Source organism: Suncus etruscus, chromosome 3 (assembly GCF_024139225.1).
Source record: "Suncus etruscus isolate mSunEtr1 chromosome 3, mSunEtr1.pri.cur, whole genome shotgun sequence".
Taxonomy (NCBI): Eukaryota; Metazoa; Chordata; class Mammalia; order Eulipotyphla; family Soricidae; genus Suncus; species Suncus etruscus.
Genome location: NC_064850.1, coordinates 127,549,402 through 127,577,247, shown reverse-complemented (window position 1 = coordinate 127,577,247; position 27,846 = coordinate 127,549,402). Strand labels below are relative to the sequence as shown.

Sequence of the window (27,846 nt, the reverse complement as noted above, 5' to 3'; positions counted from 1 at the left end):
AATAAAAAAGAAAACATATACTATCAAGGGAATGAGAAAAAGGTACAGCACAGCAGGTAATCTGAGATCAACAGAGTGTGAGATTTTAAGAGGCAGGAAGGGGAAAGAGCAGGTGAAGAGGGAAAGTGAGGGGTATGTGTGCAGTCGATCAGTACCCAGAGGAGTTGGGAGTCAGCGTGGAGGAGGCTGAGGGGATCCGTAGATAGAGCTGGAATGCTCAGGGAGGCTGGAGCAGTGGGTTAGGCTGACACCCAGCTAGCTGAAGTCGGGTGAGGGACAGATTTACTCCCAGGGGGCTGACCATGGGGGAACCAGAGGTGGTCTCTGAGGTGGTGCTAAGGGGTTGGGACTCCATTGCAGCAATGATCCCCAGACTGTGCTCCAAAAAAAGAGCTTCACAAGGTGCAGAAACATCCACTGTTAGACATTAAGCATCTAGCAAGGAGCCTGATTAAGGAGCTGCAGGAACCAGATCATAAAGACCAAGTTTAATTTCAAGAGAAGCAGCTATTCCGTTTTATATCAGCTCTCATGTCATTATACGATCCTGAGAGAGCACATTCAGCAGAAACCCCACTTTCCCTGAGTCTAAAAAAAGAAGCAAAAACGCCATCTGTGCAAAAGAGAGCTTTCTGTTGCTCCTTAATTGTCAATTAGAAAAATTAAATGACATTATTGTTGTTGTCACAAATGATCACAGGCTTTTTGAAAACGTAGCACATGGCCAAGACTAGAAAACAATGTACTATAAACCCAAAACAGCAATGGAGAGTAATACTAGTCTCTGAAATGTGGGTTTACAGTGGCATTCTGCAGTGGATTACAGTAGAGGGTTAACCTTGGAAATGAAAGCATGAGAAAGCCAAAAACCATGACAGGAGTAAGTGCCGGAGCTCTCAGGGAGAAGAACAGAAAACAGACCACAGCCCCTGGACAAACCTGTACAGGCTCCTATTTGCCAGGCCCCTTCACCTGCTCTGCCCTACCTTCATTCACAAAACAAGCCTGAGGGGGACTGTGGGGGAGCAGGAAGGCAAAGGACAGACAGATGCAGAGACAGAGAGATGGTGTCTGTATCCTCGTCCAGAGTCCCAGCTGGGGACAAATCCTCTCCTGGTGTCCCCTCAATCTTCCTGGTCCTGCTGCCAACACACAGCCAAGACTGGGGAAGGTGGCCATGGGGCATAATCCTATATGGGGGAGGGCTCAGAGCCTCATCTGGTTGAGTGCGAGGAGCCCAGGAAAAGGTGGGGGCATCTAGTTGATACTGCACAGTCTGCAAGGTGAGAAGGTGTGGGAGATGCAAGAAGTGACAAGTCCATGCTAGCACAGCAGGGAGGGCATCTGCCTTGCCCTAAGCCAACCTGGGTCTGATCTCTGGCATCCCATATGGTCCCCAGGAACAATAATTCCTGAGCATAGTGGGGTGTGACCCCAAAACCAACCCTCCATAAAACAACAACAAAACCCGTCCTAAACTCCCAACAAAATCGAAACCCAAAGAGTGACAGAGATGAGGTGCAGCTATGCACTGGTCGCAGCTGCTCTCCAGGGTCCATTAGCACATCCAAGCCTTGGAGATTCTGGGTGCAAACTGGCAGTTTGGCCACACAGACAGACAACCAAAGAGTTGCTTCTCTAACTCCCACAGTCCTAAAGAAAAATCTCAAGACAGAGCAGCTCCAGAAGAAACACTACAGCACCGAAAACCTATGACTGGAAATTAGAGAAATATCTGCCTTCAAATGATGAGAAAAAGTAGAACAAGTCTACAGTCTTTCTTTTTTTTTTTTTTTTTTGGGCCACATCCGGCAATGCTCGGGGTTACTCCTGGCTCTGCGTTCAGAAATTGCTCCTGGTAGGCTTGGGGGACCATATGGGATGCCTGCAATTGAACCTGGGTCTGTCCTTGGTTGGCTGCATGTAAGGCAAATGCCCTACTGCTGTACTATTCTGTGGCCCCACAGCCTACACTCTTCACGGTGAGACTCCACAAGAGACCTTCTAGGGGCTGGAGTGGTGGCACAAGTGGTAGGGTGTTTGCCTTGCACGCACTAACCTGGGACAGATGCTGTTCGATCCCCTGGAGTCCCGTATGGTCCCCCAAGCCAGGGCAGGGTCAATCCGAGTGCATAACCAGGAGTAACCCCTGAGAGTCACTGGGTGTGGCCAAAGAAAAAAAAAAGACCCTTTTAAAGGGATGCGAGATGGTTTAGGAATTTTCCAGGGGAAAATAAGGAGGTTATAAAAAAAAAAACCCCAATAATGAAGAGATGCCTTGTCATAAAGCAGGAGCATGGACAGACTAAGCAAAAACAAACCAACTGAAAATAGTTCTACATAAACACACACACACACACACACACACACACACACACACACACACACACACACACACACACACACACACACTCACTCACAGTAGACCAAGGATTGAGTGTCTACAGCTAAACTAGTGACTTCCTCATTGAAGTTCTTGAGAAGAGAGAGATGATAATTCACTTTTTCTTTCTCTATTAGTAAACTTCCCAAGGTGTGTAGAAACAATGATGTTTATACCTGGTAATATTTCAGCTGCGTATTTAGCTCTTCTTGATGGTTCTCATATTCAGCAATCAGAGTAACTAAAAAACTAATGAAAAAACACACAAGTAAAAGCAGGGCAGATTCTGTTGAACAGAGTTACCAAGGGGAAACAACTGCATATGAATGTTTGAAGGCCGGGTCTGCCCTTGCCCCCAAACCAAGCATGCATGCATGGCCCTAGTGGACTGAGCTGTGGGTTGACCCTCCTTCAGGGCATGGAGGACTATCCAGGTATGTCCATCTCATGTCTATTGTCAATGACCCGCAGAGCCTATGGGGAGTGCTCCAGACAAACAGACAGAGACAGACAGACATAGCCTTTGCCTTTTCTGGTCAGCTCACTGACAGGCCCTTAAATCTACACCAAAAGGCCATCAAAGTCCCCAAACTTGATTTTGGGGGGGGGGGGGCACACGCAGTGATACTCAGAAATTTCTGGCTCCATGCTCAGAAATTGCTCCTGGCTTGGGGGACCAGGTGATGCAGGGGGATTGAATAGCGGTCTGTCCTAGGTTAGCGTGGGCAAGGCAGACGCCTTACTGCTTGCGCTACCGCTCCGGCCCAAAACTTGATATGTTTTTTTGGTCACACCTGGCAGTGCTCAGGATTTACTTTTTGCTCTGTGCTCAGAAGTCGCTCCTGGCAGGCTCGGGAGACCAAATGGGATGCCGGATTTTGAACCAGGGTCCATCCTGTGTTGGTGGCATGATAGGCAAAAGCCTTACCACTGTGCTATCGTCTGGCCCCCAAAACTTGATTCTTTTAGCAATAATAGAGAGGAAGATGGGGCCAGAGAGATAGCACAGCAGTAGGGTGTCTGCCTGCCTGCCTTCCTTTTCCTTCCTTCCTTCCTTCCTTCCTTCCTTCCTTCCTTCCTTCCTTCCTTCCTTCCTTCCTTCCTTCCTTCCTTCCTTCCTTCCTTCTCTTTCTTTCTTTCTTTCTTTCTTTCTTTCTTTCTTTCTTTCTTTCTTTCTTTCTTTCTTTCTTTCTTTCTTTCTTTCTTTCTTTCTTTCTTTCTTTCTTTCTTTCTTTCTTTCTTTCTTTCTTTCTTTCTTTCTCTCTCTCTCTCTCTCTCTCTCCTTCCTTCCTTCCTTCCTTCCTTCCTTCCTTCCTTCCTTCCTTCCTTCCTTCCTTCCTTCCTTCCTTCCTTCCTTCCTTCCTTCCTTCCTTCCTCCTCTTCCTTCCCTCCCTCCCTCCCTCCCTCCCTTCCTTCCCTCCCTTCCTCCCTTCCCTTCCCTCCCCTCCCCTTCTTCTTCTTCCCTCCCCTCCCTTCCCTCCCCTCCCTTCCCCTCCCCTCCCCTCCCCTCCCCTCCCCTCCCCTCCCCTCCCCTCCTCTCCCCTCCCCTCCCCTCTCTCCTCTCCTCTCCTCTCCTCTCCTCTCCTCTCCTCTCCTCTCCTCTCCTCTCCTCTCCTCTCCTTTCCTTTCCTTTCCTTTCCTTTCTTTTTGGTTTTTGGGCCACACCCAGTGATGCTCAGGGGTTATTCCTGGCTATGTGCTCAGAAATCGAGCACCTGGTTTGGGGGACCATATGAGATGCCTGGGGATCAGACCTCGGTCTGTCCAAGGTCAACTGCTTGCAATGCAAATGCCCTACCACTGTGCCACTACTCTGACCCCCAGGGGCAATTTCTGAATGCAGAGCCAGGAGTAACCTTTGAGCGCTGTTGGGTGAAACCCAAAAACTAATCAATCAATCAATCAAGTTTAAAAAAAAAAAGAGAGGAAGATGTCCCATCAGGCCTCCACCCCCCTCACCTTTGGTCTGCTCCCAAGTTTTCTAATGTGCCAGCTTCATCACCTTTGAAGATTGCTTTCTGGAACAGAAATATATCATCTTAGAATGTACTCTCCCATCCTTCTAGCCCATAGAGATAGTAGTTTCAACGAAATACAACTAAGAGTTTTGTGAATATAGAAAAATCCATTTATGCAAATAAAAATAGAGAATGAAACAAGCATCTCAATTGGTGCTAATTGACAAGAGTCTAGTCAGCACTAACATCATACTTAATATGCAAGTTCTCTTTTATTTGGCTTTTGGGCCACACCTGGTGATGCTCAGGGGTTATTCCTGGCTATGTGCTCAGAAATCACTCCTGGCTTGGGAAATCATATGGGACATGGTAGGATCGAACCGCGATCTATCCTAGATTAGTTGCATGCAAGGCAAATGCCCACCCTGCTTGTGCCACCACTCCGGCCCAATATGCAAGTTCTTGTCAAATTTGTTGAATGTTTCTGGTTTTCTGGCTAAGAAATAAGTACTTTATTTAGAAAATAAATTTATTTTAGGTACTGTGGGTTACAATATTGTTAATAATGTAGTTTCTTGCATAAAACATTCTAGCACCACAGCAAGGAGGACATTTTTTTGGGGGGGTTAGGGACCACACCTAGGGACAGTCAAGAGATTATTGTTGATTCTGTACTCAGAAATTACTCCAGGTGATGCTCAGCGGACCATATGGAACACTGGGGTTTGAACCCAGTCAGTTGTATGCAAGGAAAAAGTCCTATCCTCTATATTATTATTCTAGTCCCCAAGGGCTTCCTTCCTTCCTTCCTTCCTTCCTTCCTTCCTTCCTTCCTTCCTTCCTTCCTTCCTTCCTTCCTTCCTTCCTTCCTTCCTTCCTTCCTTCCTTCCTTCCTTCCTTCCTTCCTCCCTCCCTCCCTCCCTCCCTCCCTCCCTCCTTCCTTCCTTCCGTCCTCCCTCCCTCCCTCCTTCCTTCCGTCCTCCCTCCCTCCCTCCTTCCTTCCTTCTTCCCTCCCTCCCTCCCTCCCTCCCTCCCTCCCTCCCTCCCTCCTTCCTTCCTTCCTTCCGTCCTCCCTCCCTCCCTCCTTCCTTCCTTCTTCCCTCCCTCCCTCCCTCCCTCCCTCCCTCCCTCCCTCCCTCCCTCCTTCCTTCCTTCCTTCCTTCCTTCCTTCCTTCCTTCCTTCCTTCCTTCCTTCCTTCCTTCCTTCCTTCCTTCCTTCCTCCCTCCCTCCCTCCCTCCTTCCTTCCTTCCTTCCATCATTTTTGCTTTTTGGGCCACACCTGGTGACGCTCAGGGGTTACTCCTGGCTATGTGCTCAGAAATCGAGCTCCTGGCTTGGGGGACCATATGGGATGCCGGGGATTGAACTGCATCCCGTCCTAGGTTAGCTCATGAAAGGCAAATGCCTTACCACTTGCTCAGGCTCCCCAAGGGCTTTCTTTATTATTTTTTTTAAAGTTAATTTGAACTCTGTGGTAACAAGGTTGTTTTTTTTTGTTTTGTTTTGTTTTTTTTTGGGGCCACACCCAGCATTGCTCAGGGGTTACTCCTGGCTGTCTGCTCAGAAATAGCTCCTGGCAGGCAAGGGGGACCATATGGGACACCAGGATTCGAACCAACCACCTTTGGTCCTGGATCGGCTGCTTGCAAGGCAAATGCTGCTGTGCTATCTCTCCGGGCCCAAGGTTGTTTGTTTTACTATTTTTTTCACAGATAAAAGTTATTCATGATTGGGCCCGGAGAGATAGCACAGCGGTGTTTGCCTTGCAAGCAGCTGATCCAGCACCAAAGGTGGTTGGTTCAAATCCCAGTGCCCCAAATGGTCCCCGTGCCTGCCAGGAGCTATTTCTGAGCAGACAGCCAGGAGTAACCCCTGAGCACAGCCGGGTGTGGCCCAAAAACCAAAAAAAAAAAAAAAAAAAAAAGTTATTCATGATTGAGTTATAGTTATACAATGTACAACTACCTCCACCAGTGCGCATTTTCTGCGACCAATGTCAACAGTTTCCTAAGGACTTTCTTAATTTGATAAAGAATATACCTATTGGGGGCTGGAGCGATAGTGCAGAGGTTGGGCATTTGTTTTTCAAGAGGCTAAACCAGGGCAGATCTTGGTTCGATGCCCAGCATTCCATATGGTCCCCCAAACCAGGAGCAATTTCTGAGCACACAGCCAAGAGTAACCCCTGAGTGTCACCGGGTGTGGCCCCAAAACTAAAATATATATACCTATCAGAAGTTCATGTCAACTATATTCTTTGCGCATGTGTGAGAGTGAGTGAGTGAGAGGAGAGAGCGAGCGAGCAAGCAAGCAAGCGAGTGAGAGAGAGAGAGAGACTCAGAAGTGCTCAGGGCTGACTCCTGGCTGGCTTAAGGGAAATCATGCTGCTGGAGACCAAACCAGGGCCTGTCACAGGCAAGGACTTCTCCAATGTACTATCTCTCCAGCCCTTCAACTACAGTCTTCATGATTAAACTCCAGAAAACATTTCAAGTACTGCTTTAAATTCCGTAGTAATGCAAGTTTCTTTCCATTGGGGTTCATGTTTAATGTACACTAGAATTTTTAGTCAATGCAACCTGTTAAGGGAAAAAGGGGTGGTAATACTACAAAAGTTTATAAATAAGATCATTTGCCCTGAAAACTATACATAAAATCTAGCAATTATAAGATCAGATATATCGCCTAACTTAGAGGAAAGATTTCCTAAGAAGAAAAAAAAAAAAAAGGAAGATTTCCTAAATTACTCAAGATATGAAAAAAAATATACTCTGGGGCTGGAGAGATAGCATGGAGGTAAGGCATTTGCCTTGTATGCAGAAGGTTGGCAGTTCAAATTCCAGCATCCCATATGGTCCCCTGAGCCTGCCAGGAACAATTTCTGAACATAGAGCTAGGAGTAACCCCTGAGTGCTGCTGGGTGTGACCCAAAAACCAAACAAACAAAAAAACAAAGAAAAAATACTCAGGTCCCCATAATAAATCAATCATGGGACCTGTGAGCAAAACACCACTTAACTGCTGCAATCACTTTATGGAAATAACTCCACTGAAGTAACATAACCATACCCTGTAGAAACAGGCATAATATACACACATATAAGCCCACAGGACTGTGTAGGCACTGCTGTAGCAGTGTAAGAAAATTTGCTGGAGGGGCAGAGAGATAGCACAGCAGTAGGGTGTTTGCATTGCACGCAGCTGATCCAGGATGGATGGTGATTCCAATCCTGGCATCCTATTCCCCTGTGTCTGCCAGGAGTGATTTCTGAGCACAGAGCCAGGAGTAACCACAGAGCGCTGCTGGGTGTGAGATAAAAACAAAAACGAAAAACAAACAAACAAAAAAAGAAAATTTGCTGTAACTAATGTTCCAGGAAAGTCTGTAGAATAGTTTATAAAAATTCATTAGACCTGGGGCCGGTGAGTGACGCTAGAGGTAAGGTGTCTGCCTTGCAAGCTCTAGCCAAGGAAGGACCGAGGTTCGATCCCCCAGCGTCCCATATGGTGCCCCCAAGCCAGGGGCAATTTCTGAGCGCTTAGCCAGGAGTAACCCCTAAGCATCAAACGGGTGTGGCCCTCCCCAAAAAATTCATTAGACCTAAAAGTTCCTATAAATTAGTAAATGTGGGGGCCAGAGAGATAGCATGGAGGGTAAGGCGTTTGCCTTTCATGCAGGTCATCGGTTCGAATCCCGGAGTCCCATATGGTCCCCCGAGCCTGTCAGGAGCAATTTCTGAGCCTGGAGCCAGGAATAACCCCTGAGCACTGCCGGGTGTGACCCAAAACCACACACACACACACAAAATTAGTAAATGTGCAAGAATAGACAAAATAGGAAAGAAAAGTAGGAAGAAAAGAGGGAAGGGAAGGAGGGAGGTAGAAAGGAAAGGGGAGGGAAGGAAGGAAAGAGAAAAGGGAGGGAGAAAAAAAGAAAAGGAGGAAGGGAAGAAGGAATGAGGGAAGGAAGGAAAGAAGAAAAGAGGGAAGGATGAAAGGGAGGAAGGAAAGGATTTTATGAGTCTAGAGGCAGGATAAAAATCATTCCACAGGGGCCGGGCGGTGGCGCTAAAGGTAAGGTGCCTGCCTTGCCTGCGCTAGCCTTGGACGGACCTCGGTTCGATCCCCTGTCCGATCCCCCGGTGTCCCATATGGTCCCCCAAGCCAGGAGCAACTTCTGAGCACATAGCCAGGAGTAACCCCTGAGTGTTACCGGGTGTGGCCCAAAAACAAAAAACAAAAAAGCATTCCACATCGGGCCGGGAAGGTGGCGCTAGAGGTAAGGTGTCTGCCTTGCAAGCACTAGTGTAGGACAAACCGTGGTTTGATCCCCTGTGTCCCATATGGTCCCGCCAAACCAGAAGCGATTTCTGAGTGCATAGCCAGGAGTAACCCCTGAGCGTCGAATGGGTGTGGCCCAAAACCCAAACCCCCCCCCCCCCAAAAAAAAGAAAAATCATTCCACATCTATTCAACATCTGGCACGAAGTCTTTCCTGTGAGCAGTGGGCATGCAGTCCGGGTTGACATTTATTTTTTTCACCTCATCGCTTATTCGAAGAGCCTGTCAAGACTTTGGCCTGTTTTCCTCGAGGGTATTCTTAGTATTGATCTGAAGCTAATCAACTCAGTTAATTCAGAGGCGAATTAGCTGATGAAGACAGCCAGTCTTTCCTCAGGGTCAACCTGGTGTGAACTAAGGTCGAGGAAACAGCCCCAGTACGACAGCTACAAATTAAGACACAGAACTGTGGTGGCCCAGAGAAACCCCAAGCACCTGCTTCAAGATGGGCCGCACCATCTGCTCAGCTCTCCAACACCACCACCGCCATCTCTATAGACAGGAATTGGTCACTTCAGGAATGTCACGGATGAAGAATCAATGAGCCTCAGTCAAAGGCATGAGCTCCTGAGCCTGGCTTTTCTCTTCTCCACCCAGCTTCACTTCCTGCACGAGGGTTGCATCAGTCCTTCTACATCCTGCATGGGGATATGTGTCACCCTGACCCTCAGTCTCTGCAGGGCGCCGGGACTGTCTCCAGTTGAGGGCTGTTGTGAAGAAAGTGGCTCTGGATATGTGCATGAGCAGTCTCGTTGATGTTGTCCATCTTAGACGTTCGTTCAAGTTGTCATTTCCCTACAGAAGCACCAAAGATCATTGTCGGGTTTCCTTCCTACGAAAACTATAAATTGTTTTCCAAAGGATTACGTCACTGGCAGTAGATGGATGAGCCCGTGTGTTTTCTGTTTATTGGCCAATCTAGGTTTCTATGCTACAGAATTGACTGTGATGGGCTGAGGAAAACCCAAAGATGTTTATGCTCTGGTCGTTGCAGTTTCATTCTCTGGAGAAATACATGCAGAATGGATTAGAGGGGAATCTTGGCCTATGTTGGAGGGCTCCAGAGGCTTCTTGGTCAGGAAGCAGCTGATGTGGCTAAAGCTGAGAAGCAGAGGAGAATGTGTGCTGCTGGGTGTGGAGGAGGCTGAGTCCAGGTGAGTCCAGGTGAGGCCAAAGCTGCAGGATGGGAGAGGGTGGGAGGGCCTGGTGGGTCCCTGGGGTTACCCAGTGACCTGCTACCTCAAATTTTGACCTTCAAGATGACATGCTAATCGTGGGTGCTACATTTGGTTCTTTTTTTTTTTTTTTTTTTTTTTGCCACATCAGGCAGTGCTCAGGGGTTATTCCTGGTTCTGAATCTAGGATTAACTTCTGGCAGGCTTGAGGGACCATATGGTATTGGGATGCCAGGGATCGAACCTGGATTGGCTGCATGCAAAACAAGTGCCCTTCAGGTTGTACACAGCCACTCTGTTACAGTAACAATATAAAAGTATTTGAGGGGTATGATCATACCTGGTGGTGCCTCAGGGGACCATATGGGTTCTGGGGATTGAATCTAGGTACACTTCATGCAAGGCTAGAGCCCTCCCGGCTGTCCTATCTCTCCAGTCCTGTTGCTACAGTAATAGTATAAAGTATTTGCAGGGTGGGTCACACCTGGTGGTGCTCAGGGTATCAATGTTGTAGCAGCATCAAATGCAGGCCTCTTCCATATGTGTAAAATGTGTGCTCAGTTCCCTCCCTGTATCTCTCCAGTCACAAATATTTATTCAAGCTAGCGTTGGTGCACAGTCTGCCTCGCAATTTCTTGAGCAGAGAAAAAGTTTTTAACTATTGACAATAACTTCATTTTAACTTTTTCCTTGTTTATGGAACTAACACTTCACCCAGGATCCAAAGAGCATTTCCCATTATTTTCCAGAAGATTTTATTTGAGATCTTAGATTTAAGTCTGAGCACTTAAGTTTATCTTTGTATAAAGTTTAATGTTTTGATATGATTCTGCTCACCTTTGGCCTCTCTTAGTTTGTTTTGTATATGATGACAAGAAATTTAAAGTGCCATTAGCAGGAGGTGTAGACAAAAGGACCTCAGCCTAATCATCCTGTAATGCAGACAGGTTCAAGTCTGATTCTCTTTCATTCAACTATATATATTTAGTTTGATATAGTGTCTTCTCACTAATCGGCCTCTAGAAGTATGTTACTTACTTTCAAAGTAACAGAGGATTTTCTAGTAATCTTTGTTATTGCGTCAAACTTTAATTCCACTGTGGTTAGGAAACAAGTGGGGTCAAAGGAAGCCCTTTAAAAATTTACGAGACAGGGGCCAGAGTGATAGCACAGCAGTAAGCGTTTGACTTGCATGTGGCCGATCTGGGATGGACCTCGGTTCAATCTCCAGCATCCCATACGGCCCCCAAGCCTGCCAGGAGTGATTTCTGAGTGCAAAGATAGTAGTAACCCCTGAGTGTCACAGGGTGTAGCCCAAAAACCAAAATAAATAAATAAAAAAAAATCTACGAGATAGCAGACCAATACCTGGTCAGTCCTGGTTGAACTGTGTGTGGGCTGGGAAAGCACCTGTACTGTGGGTGTTGAGTTGGCTCTTCTAGAGATGTCCTTTGGTTTGCTCAGTTTAGTGTTTATGTTTTGGGGTTTTTTTTTTTTTTTCCTGGCTTTTGGGTTAGACTTGGCAGTGCTCAGGTTTACTCCTGGCTCTGCACTGAATAATCCCTCCTAGTAGGCTCGGGAGAACCTATGAGATTCCAGGGATTGAACCTGGGTTAGCTGCATGCAAAGTCAGACTGCTCCCCACTGTGCTATTGCTCTGGCCCTTTGTATTTATGTTTTACATATTGTTACTGATTTTTCTTTTTTTGGCTTGTTTTTTCCACTGAGCAAGCAAAGTATTTTAAATCCTTTCTTGAATTTTATTTATTTTTTGTTTGTTTTTGAGCCACACCGGTGACACTCAGGGGTTACTCCTGATATGCGCTCAAAAATTACTCCTGGCTTGAGGGACCATATGGGATGCTGGGGATTGAACCCAGGTCTGTCCTGGGTTAGCCGTTTTATTTTTATTTATTTTGGGTTTTTTTGCCACACCCAGCAGCACTCAGGGGTCACTCCTGGCATGCTTGGAGGACCATATGGGATGCTGAGAACCGAATCCCGGTCCATCCTGAGTAGGCTGCTTGCAAGGCAATTGCCTTGCTGCTGTGCTATCGCTCTCGCCCACTTCCCTGAATTTTATATTTGCTTTTTCCCATTCCTTTTTCTTTTATTTTAAAGCTATGTAATCACATGCCTGTGGACTCCAAATGCTTTCAAGTGCGTTGGTGTTTGGATCCTTCCCATTGTAGACACATGCTTTCTCTAGCAGCATTTGTATCCAAGGTCGGCTTCGTCTGGTACCAATTACATTAAGCAATTTTTTCCCTGGTATAACTTTTTCTTGTCTTTCATTTAGTTCGTTCGTTTATTTATTTATTTATTGAACCACACCCATTTGACACTAAGGGGTTACTCCTCGCTATGCGCTCAGAAATCACTCCTGGCTTGGAGGGGACCATATGGGACACCAGGGGATCGAACCGTGGTCCATCCTAGGCTAGCGCTTGCAAGGCAGATAGATGCCTTATCTCTAGCACCATAGCTCTGGCCCCTATTCTTTTCTTTTAAATCTTTCTGTTGTATGAGTGTGTGTAAGTGTGGATGCCCGGAAATACTGAGCTCATTCACAACTCATGTAATCACTATTCACGGTTCTTTGGAAGTGAAACCAGCCAAGTTCCTGTGAATCTTTTTGGTTTACGAAGACCTGAGCTTTGTCAGCAACAGTTGAGCACTAACCCAGCCATGGACCAGAGAAGGACACAGATCACAGATGAGGCTGTATCCAATTCACTTCCACTTCACTAAGGAGGTAGTGGGTGAGGTTTGGTCAGTGGATATAAGATGCTGAGACCCTCAGTTATGAAGTCTCTTAGGGAAAGGAAAAAATGCTCAAAGCTTGAATATCTAGCAGAGCAGAAATCTCAGACACTTGCTTCGATACCCAAGAAGCTCAAGCTGAGGCCCAGAAATAATCTCAGGCAAGTTCCAGCTGTCGGGATCAGGGTCATGGTACGTGGTGAAGGGGCAGAAGAGATTCACCAAGTTGCAGCCTATGTCTATGAGGGAAGTGCGGCTCTGGCTCTGGGGAAAGTACCAGCTGTCCAGTAGATGTTGGGCCCTTGGCTGCCTGTTAAGAGGGGAAAGGGACTCACTGAAATTGACTCTCTGGGCCGGAATGCGGAAAGATATTTATGCCAGTGCAGGACTTAAGCACAGCAGAAAAACATTGGCCTGCCTGACACCACTGAGATGAAAACTGCTCTAATGAAGCTTTAAACAAGGAGAATAAAGTCACAAATGAGAACTTCCCATGTGTCAACAAACAAAGCATGAATATGCAAAATACAAAACAGGAAATGAGATCACGAACAAAGAAAAACAAACATACCCCGGGAAAAGAGGGACAAAGAAATGACAAAATGACAAGATTGTGCTATCACTCATGCTGGTCCTGCTGACAGAAATAAGATGCCTGGTAGTCAGACCAGCAGTTCAGAGAGTGTTTCACACTGAGCCTTCTCACATTCTACCCAAAAGGATTCCAAAGTATCTCTACCTAACAGAGCGCTTGTTTGTAATGCATTTCCTAGTAAATCTAAAAAAAAAAAAAAAGAAAAATGCCACCCTCTAGGGTACAAATGGACACAACATTCAAAAATGTGTTTAAAAGTATTGTTAAAAAAATGACAGCATCAGACAAAGCCAAGGTCAAAGGTCGACTCAAGGTAGGCAAAAGTTAAACACAGTGTGTCATCATTTAAGTTTTGAAACTTGTCTGATGATCTGACAAAATGATTTTGGCTCTGAGTGTACATGGTATGGATAAATAGTGGAGGGCAGACAGGGATGAGGGAATGGCAAAGAACGAAGTGCACAGATTTCCTTTACTGCAAGATTTTATTTCTTTAAAAAAAAAAAAACAACCTAGAACATGCGGAACAAGCTGAACAGAGGGGAAGAATGGACACATCAGGCATGGCTGCATGGACATTTTTATTTTCTTCTACTGATATTGATATTTTATTTTTTAACATATTTAAAATGGTTTTCAGACGTAGGAATAATATGTATGTCAAAATGTCTGGTGTACTTCCTAACACACTGAAAGCTCTTAATCCTAGCTCTTTATTCAATTTTTTTAATTATTTGGAAAAATATTAGTTAATCGAGGACCTGTGTTACAGGCCCTTAACCAATGCCAGAAAGACAAACCAACAGGGCAGCTGGTGTGGTTTCTGCAGAGCCTCAACGGGGCTGATGGGCTCACGAGGTGAGCTGGAAAGACATGCTGGGAAGCCCAGAACCAGCGTTGGGGGTGGCTCAGGAAAGCACTTACTCAGTCTGGATTCTACAAAACAGCCAAGCACCTCTGAGAGCAAAGGGAGAGACCAGTTAGAGCTGTGAGGCTGGGGAATGGAGGTCATGAATTGAGAGAAAAGCCATGCTTTAACTTTCCATTGTCTGACCATGAGTCAAAAAGCTTTTTTTTTTTTTCCCGAGCAACCAGTTATTTTGATGTTTAAAGATTATTTTTCAAATTTCTTCTGAATTTTTATAAAAGCAAAATAAAAGTAAACTCCCAATGTTATAACTGATAGCTAAGATAGGAGGAGCTGGCCTCTTTAACTTCACACTGACCAGTTCTCACTTTCTGATGCTGCTATTTGTCCTCTAGTCTTTGCCTTGTCCACATCATTCAATCCACAGCATTTAATTCACCTCATGCATCAGTGAATTGCCATGATCCCAGCATCTAACAATGTGGCTTATAACGGGTGGAGATGTGAGAAATAATTTCTCCCGGGGTCCTGATCAAAGGAAGTCTCCTAAGGAAACTGAGTATTTCCTAGAGCTTATTAAAGCAAATCCACACTCTATACTTGGCCACTGAAGGACTATTCTGAGTAGAAGACAACCCACCCCATGCCATCATTTGTCAAATGCAGAGACCCTTCAGCTGTTGTCCATCCCTAACTACAGCCCTCACTATCCCATCCCACCACTGAGCAACCCCCAAGTGTCTCCTGAAATCCTACCGATTTTTGGTACTCTTCAGCCATCTGGACTCTGCACCCCCCACACTCTCCAATGAATTTTCCCCATCTCTACAACTACCTACCTTTTCCCATACTAGGTTTGAAGGCTCATAAGATGGAAACGATATACCCTTTGCATAATTATTAGTACTTTGGCTCATTTAATTTTTTTTCTGTTTTGTTTTTATATTTCCCAGTAATTACTACTTCATTTTACACACAGCCAGTCTTCCCTAAGGATCAGCCATCAACGTCCAGCACAAGCAGCTCTTGCTCCTTTCACCTGGATGCACCAGAGCTCAAACCAGTAAGGCCCTGACTGCAGGCTGTCTTGTGGTACAGGCTACACTCCAGAGCGGGGATAAAGCCTGTTCAGCCTGTGTGTCTGTGCATGGATTACTTAATAATGTGAGTGACATGGCTGCCTTTCTTCCAGAACTGATTCAAGACCCCACACTGAATTCTTTTGTTTTTATTCTATCCTTTCTTTGCTTCCAATTTAGTATTTCTTTCCTCCACCCCCAATGAGAACAGGTTTTTTTTTTTGGGGGGGGGGCCCACACCCGACATTACTCAGGGGTTACTCCTGACTGTTTGCTCAGAAATAGCTCCTGGCAGGCACGGGGGACCATATGGGACCCCAGGATTCGAACCAACCACCTTTGGTCCTGGATTGGCTGCTTGCAAGGCAAACACCGCTGTGCTATCTCTCTGCCCCCCCCCCCCCTTTTTTAAATGAGGACAGTTTTAAACCTACTTTGATTCTGGGCCCCTTCACATGACATCATCTCATTCTTCACCTTCCCTTTTCTCCCTCAGAGAAGGCCCACAGTACCAAACTCTGTTCTTCCTAGGGACATGCTTTAGATTTTTACCTAAATTTAGTATATGGAATCCTATTTCTTTGCTATTTCCCAAGAATTGCATTATGGCTTGAACTAATAAAGCTATTCTCTTGGGAAAGGTTACTTTAGTAAATGTGTTAGAATTCTGAAAAAAAAAAAAAAAAAAAGGGAGGGGGCAATGTTTATGGATAAAGCACTTATATTCATTGCAGAAAAACAAGCTTTCTTATAAGAACTAGAACTGTAGGCAACATTTCAAAGTATTGAGATAACATCCCATGAAACAAATCCTAATAAAAACACATCCTGCGCTTAGAGTCACGTAGTCATATCTGAACTTAGTCAGCTAGACGTGAGTTTACATACCGGTATTGTTGGGCATTTGGTACTATTTTCTTTCGGCTTTTCTCCAAGAAGTTCATGAATTCGTGTTTCTGAAACCAAGAGGAAAACCGATATGTAAGCCCATAGGGTCACAGGAAGGACTAGAAAGCAATTTACTCTCTGATCAGTACAGTGCCAACTCCTGGTCTGTGATGTTTCCCCATAACAGCCGTGAGTGTCACCCCCAGGTCTGTGGGGCTGGAGAGGAGAGGCCCCAGAATTCACTGCTAGTCTCAGGCATCTATCATCTCTAGCTCTGGGTATCACGCTCCAGACAGTCCTGAAGCACATCCCCAGGGCCGGGAGGGAGGGAATTGGGCTCGAAGGCCAGGAACCAGTGAAGAAAGGACTAGTCTGGAAGGAACACAACCCACAACCCCATCCTTGCCAGAGGATACGGCTGGAAGCAGCAGCCACAGAAAGGACTTTCCAGCGCGCTGTTCACCGGCCTTGTCCCCCGCGGCTGGTCTGTGGCTCCCGGCTCTGTCCCACTTGGGGTCCACTTTAGGGTGGGCACTACTGAAGGGCCCCAGGACCCTGCTCTGCCCCAGCCCCAGGGGGGACCAAGGGAGCCGGGTAGGTAGGGAGGCGGGTCCGACCACAGGGGTGCAGCTCTGACCCAGTAGGCTCAACTAGGCCCCAAAGGATAGGATCCCTCCGGCCACAATGACACTTCTCTTCCTCTCTGTCCCGGGGGTCTCAGACCCGGGGTGTCCCCTGACCCGGGGTGTCCCTTACCCGGCTCCCGCCGCAGAGCCGTGTCTGAGGCCATCGCGGTCCCAACCCCGCTCGGGTGACCCTGGGGCAGCCGATCAGGGGACCCGCCGCTGAGATCCCCGGTCCCGAGCGCAGCCCCGGTCGGCCCAAGCCCAGGCGACCCGCCCTGAGACTTTGAAAACGGTGCCCGCCGCGCTCCTAGGAGACGGCGACGCCGTTGCGTCATGGCCATACGTCAGCGCGCTTCTGCAAATTACTAGCTCTATTGGCTGACCGCCTTTTGGAGGGCGGTACTAGGAGGGAACGGAGCCAATGGCGGAAGCATGGAGGCGGGACCTGCAGTCGGAGGTGGGGCTAGTTGGGGCGGAGCCACTGGCGGAAGGTCTGGGGGCGGGGCCTATCATCGGAGATGAGGCCAGTCAGAGGCGGAGCCACTGGTGGAAGCTGAGGGGCGGGGCTGACGCGGGGGCGTGGTCATGCAGGGGCGGAGTCAATGGCGGAAGGTCTGGGGGCGGGCCCTGAAGTCGGGGGCGTTGCCTGGTGTCGGTTTCCGTTCGTTTTCTCCTGGAGTCTCTGCTAAGTCCCCCAGAGCCCGAATAATGGGCGGCTGCTTTGGGGCTGGAGCGAAGCAAGGATGCTGTGCCAAGTGTTGGGCGAGGCAGTCCCCACATCCATGTGGCTTGCTTACCTGCAAGCTGAGCTCGCTCCTGGCTCTGGGTCCCAGGGGAAGTGACAGCGCCAAGCTTGCGAATCTTTGCTTCCTCAAATTGCAGAAAAAGCAAACGCATGTCTTGGGCTAGAAAAAAACAAAAGCAAAATAGCCTTTAACGCGCAGTTGACAATGTTCATTTTTAAAAGTTTCTTTTGTCGGGGTGGGGGGCGGAGAGATTGCGCAGCGGTGGGCCGTTTGCTTTGCACGCTGCTGACCTAGGACGGACCACGGTTTGATCCCCGGCGTCCCATATGGTCCCCCAAACCAGGAGTGATTTCTGAGTGCAGAGCCAGGAGTAACGCCTGAGCATCACCGGGTGTGGCCCCAAAACCAAATAAATAAATAAATAAATAAATAAAAGTTTATTTTGTCTGGCTTTAAAACTCCTAGACTTCCTTTTTGTTTGTTTGTTTGTTTGTTTTTAAACAGACAACCTGGGATTATTCACTACCAGCAAAGAAAAAGCATTACCTTGCCTCTCCCCACCAGTTTCTTAATACACGATGTGTGTTTATGGACTGAAAAAAGTTCCACTACCAAACTCAGTTCAACTCTGTGCAGCAGAAAAAAGTTGGTTCAAATTTCCTGTCTTTCAGCCTTGTATATTGTTTTCATTTGATCTAACTTTGACTCAAACGAATTCATGTGATTTGGGGGTGGAAGGTTCTGAAGGGAGGATAAGAGACTGAGCCATGCAGACAGTGCTCAGTTGAGTGGAGCTGACCCAGGCTGTGTCTCTAGACTAGAATTTATCTAGACTAGAATTTATGCATGTATATGGAAATGTAAGAAAATACTATGCCTGTAATGTTTAAGGAGTTACGTAAGTTTTATGGCTTTAGATTGCCTTGTGTACTGTTAAGAAATATTATAATGTGTTACAATCTGGGGACTTGAGGGACAAAGTAATTGTACATGGATTCTGTCTTATTTATCTTAATGTTCTTTGGCTGAAATTTCAAAGTTAAGATATCAGCAAGGGGACTTCTGAGAATTATGTTATGGGTGATTGTCCTTCCACTGTAACTTTACCTTGTCCTCTTTCTTTGCACCCTTGTTCTCATAATTAAAAATAAAAATAAAAAAAATTATAAAAAAAAAAAGAATTTATCTTGGTAGTTCAAAGTCCCAAAGGCAGAACAAAGGTCCCTTATAGTCTATCTAGCTGGCACCCTCTCTGAAACAGGATTTTCTGTTTGTTTGTTTTGGTTTTTGGGTCACACCCGGCAATGCTCAGGGGGTACTCCTGGCTCTGTGTTCAGAAATTGCTCCTGGCAGGCGCGGGGGACCATAAGGGATGCCGGGATTCGAACCACCATCTGTCCTGGATCTGTCGCGCGTGCAAGGCAAATAAATGCCCTACAGCTGTCCTATCTCTCCGGCTCCTGAAACAGGATTTTTTTAATGATGGGAGTCTAAGGGCACTTTTCTGCAGAGACAGCAGACAAATCCATGTCCTTGTCCCTCTGTGGATGCTTCAAAAGTCCAATCACAACTTCGAAGGGGGGTGTTATTTAAAAGTCCCCTTTTCAGCAACTTGCTGAAGATCACAAGCTGCAGAGTGTGATCTGCCAGAACAGGAGGTCTAGTGATGTCGACGTTGAAGTCAGGGTTTGCAGTGGGTGGTATGGGGCCTGGAGTGCGCCCCGGAGACTTGACAGCAGTCGTTGGACATTTCCAGGGCTGTGACCCGGCCCTTTCTTCTCTTGGACCTTCCCCCAAAGGTCCGGAAAGTAAGTGCGTCTGCTCTGAGCTCCAGTCTAGCCGGAACAACCCAACCCGGAGCAGCTGGGCGGGTCCTGTTGGAGTCCGGGAAGAAAGAGCTGGCGGTGTTGACGGAGGAGGGTTTCCTGCTCTTCTCGGGTAAGCTCTGTGGCTCCGAACATTGCAGCGGTAAGGGGTTTTCTCCCTGTTGGGTCCTGAGCTCTGCAAACCGGCTTCTTCCCTATTATGGGCCCCTCCTTTCGTGGTCCCCTTGCACAGAGGAAGGAAGCAAGGAAACGGGAGCTTCTGGGGCCAGGGACTGTGACTCCAAAGAGCTTGCTGGGTGTCTGGGCTCCCTTTGGGCTCTGCAATACAAACTAGAGCGGGTGATTTCTGTGCATGGAGGCGTTTGGACGTTTTTTTCCTTCTTTGGATTCTCCTCCGTTGCCATCCGCGTCTTGGATCTTTCCCCTCTCTTGAGTGCCTGGAATTCTCTCGCATCTTTCCCTGGCCAAGGTCTTTACTTGGTGCAAGAAAAGCAGTACCAGGCACTTAAAAAAAAATCACAGTTGGAGAGCGAGGATGTGGAAAAGCAGCTTGAAGATCAGAGGTTGTATTGTAAGCCAGTGTAGGTCAACATTGGATGGAAGCTACAACTGTGGCTTTGTTGGGCAAATCCAAAGTCAAACTAGGTGGCAAAGAGAAAGGAGTTTATTCGGGTAGTTCTGCCAACTCTTTACTTTTATGTCTGCAAATGCGGAAGCCAGCTAAGAAGCAGGCAGATAGGCAGACACGCAGACAGACATACAGGCACAGGCAGACAGGCAGTTAGACAGGTGGACAGGTGGGCAGGCGGGGAAGCAGACAGAGAGGCAGAGAGACAGACAACCAGGCAGGTAAACAGACAGGTCGACAGGCAGATAGGCTTACACAAGCTGAATTGCCGGTAAGGCTGATGTGTCTTTGAAGAACAAAGGGTTTTGCACTAACTGTTTGGCTTCAGTTTCTAAGCTCAGAATTCTCCATTCTCTTCCTTCACTCTCCCCTTACACTACCTACATCTCTGCCCATTCCCTCAATTCTCAGATCCCCATCAATGTCCCTCAAGGCTTCTTCTAGAACCTCAACACTCCTTTTCTGGCAGGGCCCCGAGTTCATTCTGATCTCTTAGAAGAGCTTAGCGTAAACTACTAAAGAAGGCAGAGAGATTGGGAGGGTGTGTGTCCCTGAACATGGCTGACGAGGATGGGAGGCGGGAGGAAATCAGGCCCCCTGCCCAGTGCTGGCTCTATATCCCTCCCTTCCCAGCATTGCCCATGCTCGTTACATCCCTAAATCTGGTCTCAGCGGCATTTTTCAAGCTTTGGTTTCTTCTTTTTCTTCCTTTGTAGTTAGCAGGTACTAGCTAGCACTGACTTCAGAGGCAAAGACTTGGCATCTATCTTTGGAGATTGTGTTTGGCCATTTTTTTGCTTGTTTCTTTTTTTTTTTTTGTGGTTTTTGGGTCACATCCGGCAGTGCTCAGGGGTCACTCCTGGCTCCATGCTCAGAAATTGCTCCTGGCAGACTCGGGGGACCATATGGGATGCCGGGATTCGAACTGATGACATCTTGCATGAAAGGCAAACGCCTTACCTCCATGCTATCTCTCCGGCCCCGTGTTTGGCCATTTTAACTAAAGAAAACAAGAAACTTACTATTGATAAAAAAAAAATACAAGTATTGCTCCTATTCGATAAATTTAGTCTGACTCAGAGGTTATGTGGCAGCTGCCTGTGTTCCTCATCTCCCTGGAAAGAAGGGCCCACACATGTGGTCAATTATATGGGACTCATCCACAGGAAGGTGGAGGAAGGTGACCCGAGACCAAGCAAGACAGGAGCTAGACCAAACTTAAGAGGTTGGAGCTCTGTCTGTCTCTCACCCGAGAAGAACTGGGCTTCTACAGAACCTAACCAAAAGGAACTACCAGCCATTCTGCTGACTCAAAATGCTTCTCTAGAGCAAATGGAATGAATAAAATCTAGTTCCCGGGAACTCTGTTATCAGACAGCTAAACAGTTTCCAAGATAACAGCAGCACTTACACTTAGAGCTTAGAGTTATCAAGCATGCTGTGATTTTCATAGTGAACTTTTATTTGTTGTTGCAGTTTTAAAGTGATGTTGTTTGCTGCTCACAGGCCACTTGGGCTGCTGCATCCAGACTTAAGGTCATAAAGCTGCAGGACCTGCGAACCCCTTTGCTGGGTTCCCAAGCATAGGCTGACCTTTGGAGCCGTGTCCAGCCTGCACTGCGCCTGCTGCCTTGCCCCAGGTGTCTGCAGTATCTTCCTTCTGCTTACCTGCCTCCCTGCATCTCCATCTGGGTCCTGCGATGGAGTTCAAAATCAGGCACACATGGGACGGGGTTCCTGTGATGCATGAACCTGTGTGTGTGCACCTGCACCCCCAGACTGGAGGGGTGATGTTGGAGGTCACGGCTCCGCTCTTCAATGACCCCCCAGCTCCTGCTGGAGCCTCCGGGGAGCCTTTCAGTGGGCTGTGGGACTATGAAGGTGAGTGGACGCACCTCATGGCAGGCTTGGGCATCACATGCATTCTAGAGCTTTGCCATCTCCCTAAAGGCTACCCTCCCATGCTCTTCCTGCCTCTCCTGGGATGGAAAACAATGATGATGAATTTCTTCATATTTTCTTTCCCAGGGAGTATCATTTATTTTTTTATTATTCATTTAAAATACCTTTTTCTTTCTTTTTGGTTTTTGGGCCACACCCTGTGGCACTCAGTGGTTACTCCTGGCTCTGCACTCAGAAGTCACTTCTTTTTTTTTTTTTTTTTTTTTGTTTTTTGGGCCACACCCGGCGCTGCTCAGGGGTTACTCCTGGCTGTCTGCTCAGAAATAGCTCCTGGCAGGCACGGGGGACCACATGGGACACCGGGATTCGAACCAACCACCTTTGGTCCTGGATTGGCTGCTTGCAAGGCAAACACCGCTGTGCTATCTCTCCGGGCCCCAGAAGTCACTTCTTGCAGGCTTGGGGACCATCGGTTGCTGGGGATCAAACCCAAGTCAGTCCCAGGTCGGCTGCTTGCAAGGCAAATGCCCTACTGCTGTGCTATCACTCTGGCCTCTTAATTATTTTCTTTGTCCTTTCCCTATTGGAATAGAGTTATGATTTAAAAAGAAAAAGTTAATTCATTTTCTTTTTGTTTGTTTGTTTGTTTGTTTTTTTGTTTTGTTTTGTTTTTAGGCCACACCCGGTAGTGCTCAGGGGTTACTCCTGGCTGTCTGCTCAGAAATAGCTCCTGGCAGGCACGAAGGACCATATGGGACACCGGGATTCGAACCAACCACCTTTGGTCCTGGATTGGCTGCTTGCAAGGCAACCACCGCTGTGCTATCTCTCCGGGCCCTCATTTTCTATTTTTAAGGAATAGAATATTTATTGCTGGAGAAATAATTTCTTCTTTTATTATATCTTTGTTTTCAAAGTTGTGGAAGCATTCTTCCTGAATGACAAAACTGAACAGTATTTAGAAGTTGAACTTTGTCCGTGAGTATTCAACATTTTTCTAACTCATTTCTAAAGAATCTGAACACATGATTATTTAGTTATAAGTTATATGGTAAACTTTGAATTCATTAGAGGGATGCTAACTTGACTTATTCTGAGTTATAGACAGTTATTTTGAAAATCTGTTTGACTTAGAATATCTCAAGTGCACCTGGTAAGTATTTGAAAATCCTGTATTGAAATTAGTTTCATTTCACCAATATAGTTTATTCTAATAAATATGAAAATTATTTTGACTGATAAGAAACTGCAAAGAAAAACCTTTTTTTTTTTTTTCCGAATTTGCATCACAGGGGCTGGAGAGATAGCATGGAGGTAAAGCGTTTGCCTTGCATGCAGAAGGTTGGTGGTTCGAATCCTGGCATCCCATATGATCCCCCGAGCCCAGGAGCAATTTCTGAGCATAGAGCCAGGAGAAACCCTTGAGCACTGCCGAGTGTGACCCAAAAACCAAAAAAAAAAAAAAAAAAAAAAAAAAAAAGAATTTGCATCACATATTAGCTATTCAGAAGTAAAGAGGAAGATAGTGATAAGCTACTGACTTTTTTTTATGTTTCTCTAGGGGATTTTTTTTTTTTTGGCCACACCTGTTGACACTTGGGTTACTCCTGGCTATATGCTCAGGGATTACTCCTGACTTTGCGCTCAGAAATTGCTCCTCGAGCCGAGGTCAGCCGTGTGTAAGACAAATGCGCTACCCCTGTGATATCACTATGGCCTCACTAAAAGGATTTTTTGAATGACCAGATGAATGAAAATATTGTATCATTTTGACACAGCAGCAGGGTAGAGACTAGTGCAGACTCACCAAGACTGACTTTTCCTAGACTCACTAAAATATCAACCCTGAACACTCAGTACTGATTGAACCAGGCCCTTTTGACATTGGGAGCCCTTTTGACCTTGACATGCATTTTATCTGTAGGTTTGAAGTTATAGATTTATACCCACCTCCCATCTAAATGCTAACAAAATCTAAAATTGTAGAATACTGAGCAGTCACCTTCTTCATCGCCAATGCTCCTCAGTAGTAACCATTCCACACTCTCACATCCTGTAGCTGTTGGTCTGGTATTTTTGTAGGCTGGGTAGAAATGGGAGATTATGGATTTCAGCACGAGTTTAGACAGCACTTCTTTCCCCATACTTTGCTTCCATTCTAGCTGTAATCTGGGCAGCGTGGTTGACCCCAGTTACCTTTTTCAGAATAATCATGTTCTTAGCATACGTTATCAGTTCACTTGCCACACTCTTTGTTTTGTCTGTTTTTTTTTTGGGGGGGGGGACACCCAGTGCTGGTCAGGGGTTACTCCTGGTTTTGTGCTCAGAAATAGCTCCTAGCAGGCTCAGGGGATTATATGGGATGCCAGAGATTGAACCCGCATCCATCCTGGGTCATCCGCATGCAAGGCAAATGCCCTACTGCTGTGCTACCACTCTGACCTATACATGCTAAAAGGTCTGTCATGAGGATTCCCACTGACTTGTGACAGCTGAGTTGGTTGTACGATTGTTGGCTCCTTGCAGCTGCCTGGGATGCTCAGAACTTCAGATTGTGATTTGGCAGGAAGACCTGGCAGGAGAACTCAGCTCTGCTGGTGACCTAAAGTGCATCCTTTGAGTTAATTGTGCCAGATGAAGATATCTACTTATTTTCATCATGAGTGGCTTCAGATATAAGATAGGATAATTTGATTGTTTTCATTCTGAAATTGGACTATAACTGTTATGTATGAAAGTGATGAATTTGGGAAATTAAGAAGCCCTCAGAGAGACTAGCTTTTGGGTCTCCCAAAGAGTTCTTAGGAGCTCCTGGGCCCCCACCAGTGATTCTCAGCCAATGCAGCTATGGGTCCAGTGTGAGGGTCCAGTGTGAGGGTGCTTGGACCATGGGGTGGAGGTCCCTGGGCCACTTTGGGCTGCTGGCATCTGCTCAGATGACCTGTGCCTCAGGCATAGGCATGCACAGTCAAAAGAAAAGAGCAGCCTGGGAAGTCAGTTCCTTCCTTTTAGCTCATGACAGTTGTTCACTTTCCAGCCATGGGCAGCATCTGGTGCTCTTACTCGCAGGAAGGAGAAACGTGTGGAAAGTAAGTAAGGGGAAGTAGGAGACAAAAATCCTCAGAAGGACACGCCACATGCACACGTATGCTCACAGATGCTGTATATGTTGATTCCTGTGACTACAAGTCACATATGTGAACACATATAGACTCATGAGTGAACACATGCATGCAACTACACATAGTATACACATGAGCACACATGTATCACATGACACAACACACACAAGCACAGACACAACATAGCATATACACGAATGCATGAACATTTACACACAACATAGCATATAAAGAAAAATACATTTATATACAACATAGCATATACATGAGTACAACATGACATGTACATATGTATACACATACACAGGCACCCATATGGCACATTTATATATCACATACACACATAGATGCACATGCTCTTACATGTACACACACACACACACACACACACACACACACACACACACACGGTCTTCAGTTGACTGAGTTTTCCTGTGTATCCTGTCTTCTGTGCAGCAAGAACTTCCTCTGTCCTTTCAAGTATCCAAAGGAGAGACCCAGTGGGAAGGCAAAGCTTATCTGCCCTGGAGTTACTTCCCACCCAGTGTGACCAGGTTCAACTCCTTCGCCATCCACGGGTCGGGCAGCAGAAGGATCTATGAGGCTCTCTACCCTGTACCTCAGCAAGAACTGCAGCCTGGACAGATGCCTGATTTGTAAGTGGAGACATGGGGCCACTATTAGCTACAGAATGGGGCCCTGGGAAAGCCATGGGCATGTTTTCCTGGGCCAGGGTCTTGGGGTCTCTCATGGTGGCAAGGTCCCTGGGTGCTCTCAGCATAGGGCTCCCAATTTCAGTGTTTCAGGGCATGAGCTGGGGCTGACATCAAACTATGAGATGCAGGCAGCATGGCTGGACCAGGAAAGCGTCCTGGGCAAGTTACATCTGGACAGTGGGGCCTGGAGTCAATGGAGTAGCTGAGGGGTCACTGTGATTTTGGGAGTTCCCTTGAATAGGCCTGTGCCTGGTGGGGTCATGGCGTCACCATGAAGACCAGGCATCCAAGGGGCAACAGGCCAGGGGCAACCTCAAACCCTGGGTGAGGAGCAGACTCCGAGCCTCAGCAGGTGTTTTCCAAATCCAACAGGAGAATCTCTCTCAGGGAGAGTCTATCAGGAGTCTCTCGCTCATGGAGTTCCTAACGGAGGCTTTCTAAAAGAGAGAGTCTCTCGGAAGAGTCTCTTAGGGGGCCATTTTCTCCAAGAGTGTTTTAGAAAGACTGATCAATCCAACAGAGTCTCTCAGGGGCCCAACTCTCTCACCAGCCCACTCATCTCTCTCCCACTCTCTTGTCCTTTCTTGTAGCCACCGCCTGGAGTACTTCCAACCCCTTCAATTTAGTGTGATACTAGGGGACCAATGGAAGCAACCCGAATCGACACTGTGGCCCAAGCCTACACCCTAGGATACATAGATGGCTGCCCAGTCACCTCCTCATTGCTCCTCACTCTGCAGCTAGACATACTGGTTCATGACTGATCTTTTGGGCCTCTCTGGGCCAGGCAATATGTGAACTGGCAAGAAAACAGAACTTGATTGCTGATTTTCTGATCACTGCCTGAGGTCCTCAACCCCAATTTCTTTATCCAGTGATTTGTTCCTTCGTTCTTGAACTGCTTCCAGAGTTTGGCTATTGGAATAATCATGAGAGTAAATGTCATTTCAAAATAATTGGTGAATGTGAAAACTTTGTTCTTCGTTCTTGAGAAGTAAGAATGGATACTTTCATAATGCCAGGAAGGAGGATGTGCAAATGTCTCCACTTTGATCTGGAATCATCCAACAGGCTGGGATCAGAATTCTCCAGTTTTCTGTCCTTAGAGTTCAGAAGCCCCTACCCGGCCCACTGAACCCTGGTGCTCTCCATGGTCCTGAATTCCCACAGCCTGGCCTGCAGAAAATCACCTGCCAATGTCCCAGGGATGCCATCCTACCACGCACTTTCCTGCTTCTTCACTGGCAGGCATAGAGACAGTAGGGATTCAGTTCAGAAGTGACACATATCATTGGATCCTGAGTGCTTTTCTCCTCTACAGAGACAGCTCCTCATCAACATGGTGTCAGAAGTATGTCAGATCGAGCATTGATTCCACGATTCAGTGTTTGGTTTGTCATTCCAGGTGTCTTTCTGCATGTCTTCACTTGGGAAGAAATAAAACAACCCATTTCATTTCTCCAAATGCATGAAAAGACACTGCAAACCCAGTGATAAATGCCACAAGGCTCTTTGATAGAAATGGATGAATCATGTCAAATGTTTTGTTTGTTTGTTTTTGGTTTTTGGGCTACACCAGTGATGCTCAGGGATTACTCCTGGCTATGCACTCAGGGGACCATATGGGATGCTGGAGATCAAATCCACGTTCATCCGAAGGTCAGCTGTGTGCAAGGCAAACGCCCTACCACTGTGCTATCACTCTGGCCCCTAATCATGTCAAATTTTATACATAAATGTAAAGAACTTTCAAAGCACCAGCTTAGTTTTTGTTTGTTTGTTTGTTTTTTTGGTTTTTGGGTCACACTTGGTAGTGCTCAGGGGTTACTCCTGGCTCCATGCTCAGAAATTGCCCCTGGAAAGCATGGGGGACCATATAGGATGCCGGGATTCGAACCACTTTCCTTCTGCATGAAAGGCAAACGCCTTCCCTCCATGCTATCTCTCCAGCCCCTACTAGCTTAGTTTTGAAAAAGGCACAAAGTTGGGGGGTTGGTGCTACAAACTTCCAGTGGTTTCAACTTTCTAAGCATCAGAAGTCATGACATATCAGGGCTGTATATGTATGCTAGATGCTTCAGGGGTATGGTGTGACCTCCCATACCCACCAGAGAGCCACTACCCCCTCACCACACAGAGATCCTTTAGACCCAGTTAGCACAACCCCCCATGTCTTGGTGCCTCAGTGTTCAGTGGTGAGGATTTAAGGCTGTCTCTTACCATGCTTTC

General features: G+C 46.7%; 2 protein-coding genes across 2 annotated transcripts in view; one reads left to right on the top strand and one right to left on the bottom strand.

Moving 5' to 3' along the window:
- SCLT1 (sodium channel and clathrin linker 1) overlaps nucleotides 1-16,997 on the bottom strand; it is a 43,886-nt gene extending 26,889 nt beyond the window's left edge. Inside the window, exons 1-4 of the mRNA XM_049770196.1 lie at nucleotides 16,808-16,997; nucleotides 16,052-16,119; nucleotides 4,343-4,401; nucleotides 2,560-2,632 (exon numbers count right to left, since the gene is read on the bottom strand). Of these exons, the coding sequence (XP_049626153.1) occupies nucleotides 2,560-2,632; nucleotides 4,343-4,401; nucleotides 16,052-16,119; nucleotides 16,808-16,841 (234 nt within the window). The 5' untranslated portion in view covers nucleotides 16,842-16,997. The remainder of the gene's footprint in view (nucleotides 1-2,559; nucleotides 2,633-4,342; nucleotides 4,402-16,051; nucleotides 16,120-16,807) is intronic.
- A 4,380-nt stretch (nucleotides 16,998-21,377) lies between these two features.
- C3H4orf33 (chromosome 3 C4orf33 homolog) lies at nucleotides 21,378-26,623 on the top strand. Its single transcript, XM_049770199.1, has 5 exons — nucleotides 21,378-21,758; nucleotides 22,697-22,757; nucleotides 24,817-24,868; nucleotides 25,358-25,557; nucleotides 26,208-26,623. The coding sequence occupies exons 1-5, from the start codon at nucleotides 21,578-21,580 to the stop codon at nucleotides 26,305-26,307; spliced, it is 594 nt and encodes a 197-aa protein (XP_049626156.1). The 5' UTR covers nucleotides 21,378-21,577; the 3' UTR covers nucleotides 26,308-26,623.
- The last annotated feature ends 1,223 nt before the right edge of the window (nucleotides 26,624-27,846 follow it).

What these genes read in the sequence shown, in the direction of transcription:
- C3H4orf33 (XM_049770199.1), top strand. Translation starts at nt 21,578, where the DNA reads ATGGAGTTCAAAATCAGGCACACATGGGACGGGGTTCCTGTGATGCAT. An exon ending in TGGGCTGTGGGACTATGAAG is followed by an intron (nt 21,759 to 22,696) that starts GTGAGTGGACGC and finishes TTGTTTTCAAAG; the next exon opens with TTGTGGAAGCATTCTTCCTG. An exon ending in CCTGGACAGATGCCTGATTT is followed by an intron (nt 25,558 to 26,207) that starts GTAAGTGGAGAC and finishes CCTTTCTTGTAG; the next exon opens with CCACCGCCTGGAGTACTTCC.